This window comes from Jaculus jaculus, chromosome 6 (genome assembly GCF_020740685.1).
Source record: "Jaculus jaculus isolate mJacJac1 chromosome 6, mJacJac1.mat.Y.cur, whole genome shotgun sequence".
Lineage (NCBI taxonomy): Eukaryota > Metazoa > Chordata > Mammalia > Rodentia > Dipodidae > Jaculus > Jaculus jaculus.
In genome coordinates, this window is record NC_059107.1 from 38,932,211 (window position 1) to 38,945,520 (window position 13,310).

Genomic DNA, 13,310 nt, shown 5'->3' on the forward strand with positions numbered 1-13,310 from the left:
TGGTGATTCAAAATCCTGCCAAATTGACAATGAGAGATTAACCATGACAATCGGGATCATCCAAAGCCTGGGTGGAGCTGCCATCTATGCTGTTTCTTAGGTGCCCGCAGTGTGCCAGGCAGAGCTGGGTGAGGGGGAGGGTACTGCTGCTGGACAGGCCAACGATGGAGTCTCCTTACAGGTGGAGGCTGTGCGGCTGATTGCTGAGGGCACAGCCATCCGCCTCCCTCAGCCTGAGGAAGGGGCCACCTACGAGGGCATTCAGAAGAAGGAGACAGCCAGGGTGAGTGCCAGACCTGACCATGCTACCTGCCTCTGTGTAACTGGGGTGCAGAGGAGTCCCAGGAAACTGGGGTTTGAGGCCAGAAGAAATAGCAGCCCAGGTCCGGGTTGCAGAAACAGAGCAAACAAGAAGAGGGCATCTCAACATGGGGAAGTGCAGTGACAGAGTCCCTTTGGGTTCTGGATGCTCACCTGTTCATCTTCAGGACAGACAAGCAAGCATCACCACCTGGGAAAGAGAAGAAGCACCGGGTGTGGGCAAAATATCAGCTTTAGTGCTGAAGTCTTCAAGACTGGGCTTCAAGAGAGCTTCATGGAGCAGTCATGAGAAGGAAAGAACTGGGAACCATGAGCTCTTTCTGTCTGAGGATCGTGGATGCTGTAGAGGTTTTCAGAGACCAGTCAGGCATTGAGACGTTGCTTGAGAGTCCTGTAGGATGAGCACTTTTGCGAGGGGCGCTGCAGAGGCTCGGCTACCATAGCAACAGAAAAACAGCCTCTTCAGCCTGGGAGAGACGGGGATCAGAGGACTCAGAATCAGAGCCCAACTCTGGGACTCATGCCAGTGCCCACTGCCTAGGGTTCTTGGGGAGACTGGGAGAAGCAAAGTAAAGAAGAGATTATCCGTTCCCCATAGATCAATTGGGACCAGCCAGCAGAGGCCATTCACAACTGGATCCGTGGGAATGACAAGGTGCCTGGTGCCTGGACAGAGGCCTGTGAGCAGGTATGTTTGGAGGAAGCTGGCACTCAGCTGGCGTCCTCTGCGCTGACCCCCCCTCCACTCCAGTGTCCGCTTCCCTAGGACTAGCAGTCCCTGTCCACCATCCGGGGTAACATCAGATCTCTCGCGTCACTGGAAGCTCCAGGCACCTGCAGCAATCCTGGGTGGGACCCAGTAGAATGTTTATCAAACTTTTAAAATGTATTTATTTATATGCACGTGTGTATGTTTTGGGGAAGGGCACACCTCTTGCCTCTGCAAATGAATGCCAGATGCCTGCACCACTTTTTTGCGTCTGGCTTACATAGGTATCTCGAGAATTGAACCCTGAGCCAGCAGGCTTTGCAATCCAGTGCCTTTGTCCCATGGAACCATCTTCCCAGCGCCCTGTTTGTTGAATAGTTTGAGTCTTACATGAGCTTTCAGACATCGTGGTCCCAGGGGAGGGGCCCCTTACTCGGGGTCAGGACTGGGCAGCAGCAGGCCAGATACTGACAGTGGGGAACCTGGGGGCTCCTGGGCTCTCATGAGGTGGCTGACTGTGTGAGTCCTTGTGGACCCACTGAGAGCAGCCAGTGCTCCACACAGCCCACTGTCCAAGTCCCTGGCCCCTCGCTGCCTGCCACACACTGCAGAAGTCTCTTCACTTCCTATACCAATACCAGACACTTCACATCAACAAAGGCATCTGCAACCAATGACCAAGTGACCATTGCTCAGCAGCATCCCCTGTACCGGTGGCCTAACTATATAAGCTGTTGGCATGTTTCCCCTAGGGGTCTGGGCACCTGGAGTCAGAGCTGTGGTTCAAAGCCACAGGAGGCATTCCCATGCCTGTGCCCCTCGGGGCTGGGTCTAGGGGCCACCCAGCCTTGCATGCTGTCAGGCCGCAACCATCCCCCAGCACCCACTTTGTCTTCCTGGCCATGCATAGTCCTGGATGGGATACAGGCACTAGGGTCTTTTTACACCCACCATCTCCTGCCTTTCCCCTTACCTTCACAGAAGCTGACGTTTTTCAACTCAACACTGAACACTTCCGGCCTGGTCCCCGAGGGAGAAGCTTTGCCCATTCCAGGAGCCCATCGACCAGGTGTGGTCACCAAAGCAGGACTCATCCTTTTCGGGAATGATGACAGAATGGTAAGTGTGCCACTGGGGTCACTTGGCCTCACCGTAGGCTCAAGGCCACCCACCTTGCTGTGCTTAGGCTCAGGGCCCATAGGAAGACCCCAGGCTGCTGTGAGAGGAAGAGGAGGAAGTGCCAGGCCATAGGAAGCCTGGAAGCAACCCATACCAGCCCCTGGCCACTGGATGGCTCTGAGCACAGGCTGTCCAAGGTGGCGCCCCATGCTGTTCCTGTCAAGTTTGACACCCTTTGTGGCAGAAACCCTCTTGGGAAGCCCCAGCTTTGGAGCTTATTTATATCATCAGGGTGTAGCCCTTGACACCCCATTCCAAGTTGGCATAGTGACTTGGCCCAGCAAGAGCGCAGGCTCTGGTGGGTATTAGCAGACTGTGCACATCAGAACAGCACTGAGCTGGATGGGGCATACTTACACCAGGTGCTGTTTTGCATGCATTAAATTTGATCTTCCAGACAGCCCTGTGAGGTGTGCATTGATATTGTTTTCATTTTACAGCAGAAAAAAAAAATGAAGTATAGAGACAGATAACTTCCTCAAAGTCACCCAAGCTAGTCAGAGCTGGTGTTCAGGCTCTATAAAATTCTGGCTCCCCGAGAGCCCACTGTGGGCAATGTGTGACTACTTCTTCCATAGGAAATGGGATAGGAAGAGGCAGGGTCTGGCAGAGTTGCCAGCACTCACTGAGCCAGACCACCTGGTCATGTGACTGTGTTGGCTCTGTTGGTATGGGCCGAGCATGAAGGGGAGCGCTGTGCTGGGACTGATGTGGGGCTCTCTCTTGGTGTCCGACAGTCAGGCTCTGCCCCCTGGGGAGGCCAAAGCTGCCATGGCGCCTGCCTTTTATAGTGGCCAGACATTTAGGTATTCAAGAGTGACAGATGCAGACTGACACTACCTGCCCAGCGTTAGGAACCCTAGAAATCACACAGGTGATTTGTCAAGAGGATGCTCTGGAACAAAGCCGTAAGGCAGTGAGAAGGCAAAGGTCAGAGTTCAGGCTCCTCTGGGCTCATCTGACCCAAGCTGGCTCCAAGAGTGTGCTGCCTTAGCCAATGGGGGCTCCACATACCCATATCAATGGACCCCTGGTATTTTTGTCCGTGGGACAGTGTGAAGGAGTAGTAAGCCCAGCCTTTGGCCTCGCAGCTCAGGAGTGTTTGCTTGTTAGCAGCAGGTGAGAAGGAGGGTGTTAGGTCGGCAGCCCCTGCAGCCCCTGTTGCATGGAGTGAGCAACAACGGGTACTCTGAGGGACCCCAGCTGCCACTGCCCATGACATTCACAGAGATAGAAGAGCAAAGAGGGGAGCCTGGAGGAGCATGCTTCAAGCTTACCTTACCTGCTGGGTCTGGCTGGCCTTCAGCTCATAGAAAGCTCCAGAAGGCTTCACAGGCAACTGTGTCAGTGCTATAGACCTTGCATCCAGCCCTGGTTGCATGATAGGAGCTGCAACTGTTACAGACTGTGGCTCTTGAATATTCTGTCTGCCTCAGAGTTACTGAATTTGTAATCTATTGTGTAAATTACTTGGGCCCTACTTGCTCATGCATAGCTTATTCAATAAATGTCTTTGTTAGGGGACAGGAAAAATACCACATGAGATAACGAATTTCAGATGAGCTCATGACAGACTGACTCGTCTCTGTTGATAAGAGTGGCTCTGCAGGAATGGCTCACCCTCTGCAAGACCTTCAGAACCGGAAGCAGGGTCTGCTTGAAGTGCTGACCCAAGAGTGGAGATCGGAGGCTTGCTGGATTCTTCTGTCCTCTCCCCTCTCCACTTGTGTCCGAGGCAGACATCTGCCCTCTAGATGTTCCCATGCTCTCCTGGGAGTGACGGTGTGGTTAATGATACTTGGTCTAGGAAGCAAGCACAATGGGGGAGGTATGCAAAACAAAGACGGAGCATGGGCACAAACGGCTTTCTTCCGCGTCCCCAGAATAGTGGCTTTTCAGCTCTGAACACTCTCTGTCATTCATCTGAGATTCCCTGCTCCCTTCTGGTTATAAAGGAGCATAGTGCATGCTTTTCCCCTGCCCCCCCCCGCACCCTCCCCCAGCATGCCGGGTCATTGCATCGTGCCTTAGTCTGACCACAGGGACTAAAATCCTTCCGTCTGCAGTTGCTGGTAAAGAACATCCAGTTGGAGGATGGCAGGATGCTCCCGGCCTCACAGTTCTTCAAGGGAGGTTCCAGCAGTGCCCTTGAGCTGACAGAGGCGGAGCTGGCCACTGCAGAGGCTGTGCGGGTAAGAGGTGCCCTCAGGAGATCTGTCCCATTGGGCATGTGGTGCACTAACATGTTTTGTGAGTCACATGCCCTGGAGGTGGGGATATTTGCTGCTCTTGGAGGCAACATTGACTGTAAGCTATTTCAGGAGCTTTCTGATGTCTCTGTGTTCTCCTTCCTTTGCATGTAGGCTCCTGGGGTTCAGCCAGCCCAGGCCAATTCTTCTAGGGACTCCTTGTTAATAGGAAACTGAGCTCTGGAACAGTTGGAAGAGGCAGGAGGGGGGCCTAGCCCATCACCTGGGGAGCGGCTGCCCACGAGGAAGCATCCCAGGCTGTGACCAGCACAGGCTGTGAGGTCACACCGACCTGGGCTCCCAGCCAACTTAGCCCTCACCTGGTCAGGAGAGTGCTTCCTTGTTGGAACTCAGTCTTCCAACCTGAATCTGAGCCAGTGTCACTTCCCAGGACTCATTCTGGCCCTCTCCACCTGCTCCCTCTCTCCGGGGCCACTCATGATATTGGTAGAAGGAGTGATAGTGTGGAATTGTTTCTACCAACTCACCCATGGTTCATCATGGGACCAGATCTGTCCTGTCGACCCATCCTGAGTGGCAAAGGTCGTAAGTTGAAAATGCTCTGAATGCCGCTCAGCCGCACGCATGGTGCCCGGTGGAGTGTGGCCGTGGCCCCTTGTGATCACTGGGTTATCTGGGAGCTACAGCGAACTGCTGCCCAGCATGGTGAGAGGATCTTACTGCACCACTGGCCCAGGAAAGATCTAAGTGCCAAATTCCACGTACCTTGTCTCCCAAGTGACTAGCACCTTCACATCCTCGTAGAAGAATTACTATTATATGTTGAAACCTCACAAATTGAGGACTGTCTTAAGAAACACTTGCTGAGCTCCTCCCAGAAGCCAAGCAGTTAGAATGACACATGTAACTAGCTACCTTCTCACAGGGTAGCAATCCACACAGCCAGGCAGATTAGTGAAACAGCTTCAAGAAGGTCCCCGCATAGAGCGCTGGGTTGGAAGGAAGAGGCCACTTGAGGGTGAGGGTCAGCATTAGAAAGAAAGGAAGAAAGCTGAGGGCTGAAGGGAGGGAAAAGTCCTGGGGAGATCTTAAGACCTCATGGCAACAGCCAGTGCCCAGGCATTGAGAGCACTGGGACCACCCTGTATGAGGAGCCATCACAGGGAGTCACTGTAGCCACCTCCAGTGAAGAAGGAAGTAAATGGAGGTGAGTCAGGCCCCAAGGAGCCTGGGTGGTAGAAATCTGAGGATTCCACAGAGGGTGCCACAGGAGCTGTGTGGTCCAGGAGTGCAGAGAACAATTTTCATGAAAAAGGAAAAATTAAGCATCTTTTTAGAAAGCCCACTTGGGCGGGGGGGAGGGGAGGTCCTGGAGAGATGACTCAGTGGTTAAGGCACTGGTCTGCAAAGCCTAACGGCCAGAGTTTAATTCCCCGGTATGCACATAAAAGCCAGATGCACAAAGTGGTGCATGTGTCTGGAGATTGTTTGCAGTGACTGGAGGCCCTGGTGCACCCATTCTCTCTGTCCATCTCCCTTCTCTGTATGCCACTCTTCCCTCAGCCCACTGTGCCTGGTTATGGCTCAGCAGCAGATGCTTATCTAGCTTACACAAGGTCCTAATTTGGTCCCCAGGAAGGTGGGAAGAGCAAACCAGAACTTCATAAAGCTTCCGAGAGCAGTTCTGGCTCTGCCTCTAGGCCTGCTGGGGGTGAGGGGCGCTAGGCACGCCGGGTGTGGTGGCTCACGCCTTTAATCCCAGCACCTGGGAGGCAGAGGTAGGATGATCGCTGTGAGCCGACAATCAGAATGACAGCTGTAGCCCATGCCTGTGTGAAATGGGCAGACGGTCCCCCGTGGAGGTTGTGATTGGATAGTTTAGTCTCCAGCATCCCGCCCCATCCTGAGCTGCTGGCTGCCCTTTTGGTGAGTGAGCCAAGCCGTGCTGGCACTAGGCTTGCCCTGGCCTCTCTATGCTTTTGCCCATAGGCTCCAGGGCCGAGGTGTACTGGCCAGTCAGCATTCAGGGTGGACTAGATCCAGGTCCCAGACGCCCTCACTGGCATTCACCCTCAGAAACTCATCTTATACTGCCATAGCACCCATGGCAGTGTCATAGGAGCACCCCCCCCCCCCAATTAATGACAGCAACACCAGGGCCCAGTTGAGCAGAAGGTGGTCACTCTAATACACAGGCAGTCTCTGCCTTTCTGGCCCCCAACCATCCTCCCACCGCCTGGAGTGTGTTAGGAGTCCCAGACACATGGCCATGAGGACAGCAGCCTGGTGTCAGAGTGGCCCCAGCCATGGCCACCACAAGGCTCCTAGATGGGCTTCAGTGGGGCAGACGCTACCTCTGCCCAGCAGCCACACTCCTGGGCTTTGTTTACAGAGTGCTTGGCAACGAATCCTGCCCAACGTCCTGGAGGTGGAGGACTCCACAGATTTCTTCAAATCGGGGGCTGCATCAGTGGATGTTGTGAGGTGAGAGGCCACAGGAGCACGAGTGACCTGTCCCTGGTATCTGTTGCTCAGTCACAGGTCCCCACACACCTGGTAGCTCATGAATTGTGCAGGAAAGAACAAAAAAGAGCCCCAGGTACTGGTCTCATGGGCAGACCAAACCACTGCAAAAGCTGGGAAAAGTATCCACCCCCAAGCTGGCCTCTTACTGCCACGTGATGCCTAAGCCAGGAGGGTCGGTGGCCAGCTGCTCAGCTGGTGCCAACAACACAGCCCCCACTGGTGGTTGCTGAGGTGTGGTGGCTTGGGACCTTGGGCTTATTTATTGTGACCCATGGCTCCGAGATTGTGAGTGTCCATAAGCCAGGCAGATACGATAGCCTGGGAAGGGTCACTATGTTCCAGCTGCTAACTGGATGGTCGCCAGTTGTTCAAAGCTGTGGGTGAGGGTTGGAGGAGCTGTGTGCACATGGGGGTGGTGGGAATGGGCATGAGGCAGAGTGCCCTGAGAGTTACACAGACTGAAAAGACCAGCTGGGTCTCTCTTACATCAGCTTACCTGACCTTCAACTTCACGTGAATTGTTCTGCTTGCATTCAGTACTGGCAAGTTCTTATTTCAATGAAAGGAAGGGAGCCTTTGCTTGCAAGAAAGCCAGACATGGAGGCCCATGCCTGTAATCCCAGTACTTGGGAGAAAAAAAGCTGGAGAATCAGGTGTTCAAGGCCAGTCTCACCTACACAGCAAATTAGAGATCATCTAGACTATGTGATACCTTGGCTCAAAACCAAAACACAACAACAACAACAACAACAACAAAAAAGGGGAACATTTTTCTTATCATGATCTTTGCTGAATCTCATGAATTCTGGAATAATGTGTTTTTGCTTTCCTTTGACTGAAGGAATTACTCCAATTTCCTTTGTGATTTCATTGGCCCATTAACTATTTGAGAGTGAGCTATTCCAGTCTTACATATTTGTGATGTTTCCCAATCTACCTTTTGCATTGGCTTCTGTTTTTTCCATTGCAATTAGATAAAACATAAGGTTTCATTCTTTTTAACTTACTGACTTATGAAGTGTAAACAGTTGGTTTATCTTGGAGGCTGTCCAGGCTAGACTCCGCACATGTTCTCACGGCCACTTGCACACAACTGCTCCATGTCCACACACCATTCCCATGCACTGTGCACCTGCAGCCGCAGCGGAAAGACATGTCTGTGTGGCTGCTGACGACAACTTTTGTGGCTGCCTCATGTCTGAACTCCCATTGTGAAGCTGAAAGTGACACCGGAGTTTGGGGTTCCGTGTTCACCAATGCACCAGTAATTTGGGGTGTTCCCTGGATCCTTTTCCTATGAATTCAAAGAGTGAAATTCATGGACCAGAGGATAAGGTTCAGAAAGATTTTTTATCATAGCTTAAAATGTTAGAAGGGCCGGGCATGGTGGCTCACGCCTTTAATCCCAGCACCTGAGAGGCAGAGGTAGGATGATCGCTGTGAGTTCAAGACCACCCTGAGACTGCATAGTGAATTCCAGAGGGTCAGCCTGAGCTAGAGTGAGACCCTACCTCAAAACACCAAAACCAAACAGAACAACAACAACAAAAAACTTTAGGAGGAAGAAGAGAAGGGGACTTAAGCCCAGAACATAAGAGAAGGAAACAAGGTGGAGCTCTTGCCCAGGAAGGAAAAGGGGATGTGAAAAGGCCCATGAGGGATGAGGGCAGAGCTCTTTCCCAGAGAAGCATGAGGGGCTTTGAGAAGCCCACCTTGAGACTCATATCTGGCTTTTATGGGGAGTGGCTACGTGAGGAAGACCAAGTGGGCAGGTTAATATGGGCAGACACCAGATTTTACAGCTTTGCCAGTAATCTTAGTAAGGATCCGAGTTTCTGTCCTCTAGCAAGGGTGCACACCTAATCTAAAAATCTTTTGTGGAGTCTGTAACATCCAGGTTTCTGCAAGCTTAGTGACATTTCCTGCTGTTAGTCATGGGAAAAAACACATTCATTTTGGGGGTTCTGTTGCCCTGACTGACTAGCCAACTTCTGTCTCCTATCACCTATCACAAGTGTGTCCTTTCCTATCTGAGGATTGAAGTGAAGCATGTTGGTGGTTAGCAGGCAACCGGATGAGAGGCATGTTGTGGCCAGCAGTGGTTTGTCCCCTGTCCCTCTGTCTTCCCTGACTGCCATCTGCAGTGGGCAGTAGAACAAACACACAAGGGCTGGAGCCTGAATCTCATGGACACAGAAATTCTCTTCCGCAAGTGCCCAGACTGCTCTGGGTAGCACCCCAGGCTTGTGGATAGAGAAAGAGTCACTTTCCCAGGCTCAGGGAAGCTCAGTAAGTGCCCATGGGTATCGAGATGAACAGGTCACCAGACACTGCCTCAGCTTTCAGCAGGTCTCAGGTATGTTGGACAGGCGAGCCCAGCCCAGAGCTTGGGAAGTCCCCTGCTGCCATTTGCTAGCAGAGTAACAAGTTGCCTATTTCCTGTCTGTAGAATGGGTGGTACTGGGCACTGAGTAGGCTAATGAATGCTCAGTAGGTAGTGACTTAGTATCACTGTTGTTACTACTTTGGATTGCACAGTAAGCAGATGTGTGCTGAACTTGTTAAGGCCTGGGTACAAGTCCGAATTCAGGTCTAACCTTTGACTTTTGGTAAGTCAGTCCTTTCTCCAGAGAACCAGAGAAGGGAAGGGGCTTGCCACACACTGCAGTCAGTGGTAGGACAAGATGCCCTTCAGAATCTTGGACACAGGTCTCTTACACTACACAATCAAACCTTGAGGCTGTTGGCAGGAAGCAGGGACAGGGTAGGAACTAACAGGCTGGGCTACATGATTGCCACTGTGTTTTTTCTGTGGTGCTGGGGATGGAACCCACATGCCTGAAAATCACTTGCCCTGCCAGCAAACTGCCCCAGCCCAAGCCTTTTCATTCTAAACAATCCAGTAAGTATGTGGCTGTGGTTCATTGTGGTTTTAATTCTCATTTCCCTGATGGTGTTGAGTGCCTCATGTATTCACTGGCCCCATGGTTCTCTAGTGAAACATCCCTTGGGTCTTTTGCTTATTTCTCATTAATTATTTGCTTTCCAGGGACTGGGTTTGAATATTCTGAATGCAAGTCCTTTATCAGTTACATGATTAGGATATATTTTCTCCCAATCTATGACTTGTCTTTTATCTTTAAGTGTCTTGTGGAGATTATTAATAATCTGTTAGTTATTACAGCTAATAGATGTGTTGTCTTATACACTCCTCACAAAGTTCTAGAGAGGCAATTATCATTTCTATTTTCTAGAAGACTCAAATAAGGCAGTCCTTTACCCAACAGCAAAAGTTAGTATGTTGTAAAGAAAGCATATTTTTGTTTGTTTGTTTTTTGTTTTTCGAGGTAGGGTCTCACTCTGGTCCAGGCTGACCTGGAATTCACTATCCAATCTCACATTGGCCTTGAACTCAATGGCAATCCTCCTACCTCTGCCTCCCGAGTGCTGGGATTAAAGGCATGTGCCACCACGCCTGGCTCAAGAAAACATTTATAACCAAGGCCTTCTGAGTCCACAGCCTGGACTTACACCCTAACCCTAGGCTGACAGCACACATGGGGTGCTGGGATTAAAACCCTTGTGGGTGAGTGCATTCATACCACTTCTTCTGTCAATGGTCTGGTGTGTGTCTGCCCTGTTCCCCATTGTTATCTCCTCCTTCCAGGCTGGTGGAGGAAGTGAAGGAATTGTGTGATGGCCTGGAGTTAGAAAATGAAGATGTTTACATGGCCACCACCTTTGGGGACTTCATCCAACTTCTAGTGAGGAAACTGCGAGGGGAGGATGAAGAGAACGAGTGTGTCATTGACTACGTGAGTGCTGGTGTCTGGCAGGCGTGACCTGCAAACCTATGGGCCTTTCACATGTGGATCTACAGTGACACCAGGGGCCACCTGAGCATCAGGAAGCCAGGAGCCTACCCTTCAGTTTCACCAGCCCTCCTGGCAGGCCTGGGTAGTAATGGGGCCAAACTATGGACAGAGGATGTTGCTGTCTAGTGCTCAGAAGACAAGCAAGCTCTGTGTCCCCAGACCTGATGACAGGAAAACGAGGAGAGGCTTTTGTTTCATGTGACCCTGTGCATGCAGCTGGTACAAATGAAGTGTGATAAGTGATTGAAACCCTATTTGTTTAAAATGAGAAAGGTCCCAAAATACTTCTCTTAGAGTAGCTGAGTAGCCTACCAACTCCCAGGGGAAAGAGTTTGGGGATGGTTGGTTGGTTGGTTGGTGGTTTGGAAGAAAAGCTGGGGAAGAAGTATGGGTGGCTCTTGGGACAGTAGACAAATGACCAGTGACTAAACTTCAGAAATGAATAGATGTCCCTGGGACTGACTTGTGGGCAGACTTCAAGGGGGACACATGGGTTCAGTGTGCAGTGGTGAGTGTGGGAGTGGTGGGCAGCATGCCTGAGTTTTCAAAGGTCCTTGTTGCTCAAAACACTCTACTGCTGAGGGTCTCTCACCCCAAGCAAGGAGATTACAACCAGCCTGAGGTCATGTAGTAAAGACACGGCAGAGCTGAGACTCCAGCCAGCACAGGGACTCTGCCTGAGTCTTCTCTCTTTGCCTCTCCCTACCACACAGCTGCCACTCTAGCTGCAGGACAGCACCCGAAACCCCTGCCCTTTGGTGGGGCATGTTCATGTGGTTATGTGACCCCTGTAACTGCCTGTGTGAGGCCTGTCACGGATGCCCATGTGTAAAGGGCCTGCCCTAAAGTCTTCCTTTCTTTCCAGGTGGAAAAGACGGTGAACAAGCTGGTTGTCCGAATGCCCCACCAGCTCTTCATCGGGGGCAAATTCACTGATGGCGAGGGTACCGAGACTTACGATAACATCAACCCCACAGATGGAAGTGTGAGTGTGGGCTGCAGTCCCCTCCTCTGCCCTCCCTCTATCCCCGCCTAGCCCTTAGAGGCGCCTGCCTTTGCTTGGATATGTGTCTTTGAAAAGGACATGAAAGTGTCCTGGCCCAAACCTTACGAGTGAAGTTAGAGCAATGTTGTAGTCGCCTTTACGTTGTGGAACAAAACACCTGACCAAAAGCAGCTGATGGGATAAAAAATTCATTCTGGCATGGAGACTCAATGGGAAGCTTCGTGATGGCAGGGGAAAGATGGTGGTCCAGCAGAGGACGGGCATCACTCCTTGCCACAGTATGTGGGGAGTAGCAGCAAGAGAAAGTGAGCTGAACTCTGACAAGGGGAAGCTAGGTATAACCCCCCTAAGCCTGCTTCCAGAAACGCACCTCCAGCAAGGCTCCACCCCCGCTCAAACTGCTACCAGCTGGGGACCAAGCATTCAAAGCAGCTGAGTTTATGAGGGATTGAAACCACCACAAGCAGAGTGATAAGGAAGGGAAGGCTGGGAGGAGGCAGGAGGACTTCGAAGGGACTTGAGCCTTGCTTTAGAGACTGTAAATGGGTAAGACCAAGGGAAGAACGAGGTACTGCCTCCTCTACACTGCAGTAGCCACCCCAGTGCAGGTGCCCCCATGTCTAATATTTGCACACTCACTGTCAGCAAAGTCTTCTGACGGAATCTTGCATTTACCAAACATTTTTATACATGTGTATATGTGTGTAGGAGTGTGTGTGTGTGTGTGTGTGTGCGTGTGTGTGTGTGTGCGCGCGCCAAAGGACAACCTCAGGTGCTCTCTTTAGGAATACCATCCATCTCCTTTGAGACATGGTCTTTTATTGGCATGGAGCTCACCAGTTAGGCTAGACTGTCTTCACCTCTCTCACTCTGGGATTATGTCACCACTCAGGACTTTTTTGGGGGGTTTTCAAGGTAGGGTCTCACTCTAGCCCAGGCTGACCTGGAACTTACTGTGTAGTTCCAGAGTGGCCTCAAACTCATGGTGATCCTCCTACCTCTACCTCCCAAGTGCTGGTGTTAAAGGTGTGAGCCACCACACCCCGAAGGACATTTTTATGTGAACCCTAGGGATCAAACTTGGGTCCTCATGCTTGCAAAGTGAGCTCTTTACCATTTCCCCAGATTGTGACTCTCTGATATAGTGACCCAGGACACAGCTGCATATATATGCACCACAGACCATACATACATGTGGCAGTCACAGAGACAAGACCTGCCACTGTGGGTACACAAGGATGACCTTCCATCTGGTGCTATCACTTGATCTCTGCAGAACATAGCATGTTCAGAATGGATCGTTTGAGAGGATATTTAAGCATGTGCATTACAAGGGAACAGACAGGATGGTGTGGGGCCCTCAAGGATCTAATTCTGTGAATGTGGCCTGGACAAGGCTGTTCGTAGCCACCTACAAGAAGCTGCTGGTCTCACTCCTCTCACACTGGCCCTGTCTTGCTTCCCTGAACCACATCCCACAGGAG

The 13,310-nt window shown here is 51.4% G+C and overlaps 1 protein-coding gene across 1 annotated transcript in view; it reads left to right on the plus strand.

The window, feature by feature from the left end:
- Aldh1l1 (aldehyde dehydrogenase 1 family member L1) overlaps window positions 1-13,310 on the plus strand; it is a 50,412-nt gene that overhangs the window by 10,274 nt on the left and 26,828 nt on the right. The window contains exons 5-11 of the mRNA XM_004671680.3: window positions 182-283; window positions 920-1,009; window positions 2,012-2,149; window positions 4,276-4,401; window positions 6,812-6,903; window positions 10,613-10,760; window positions 11,686-11,805. Of these exons, the coding sequence (XP_004671737.1) occupies window positions 182-283; window positions 920-1,009; window positions 2,012-2,149; window positions 4,276-4,401; window positions 6,812-6,903; window positions 10,613-10,760; window positions 11,686-11,805 (816 nt within the window). The remainder of the gene's footprint in view (window positions 1-181; window positions 284-919; window positions 1,010-2,011; window positions 2,150-4,275; window positions 4,402-6,811; window positions 6,904-10,612; window positions 10,761-11,685; window positions 11,806-13,310) is intronic.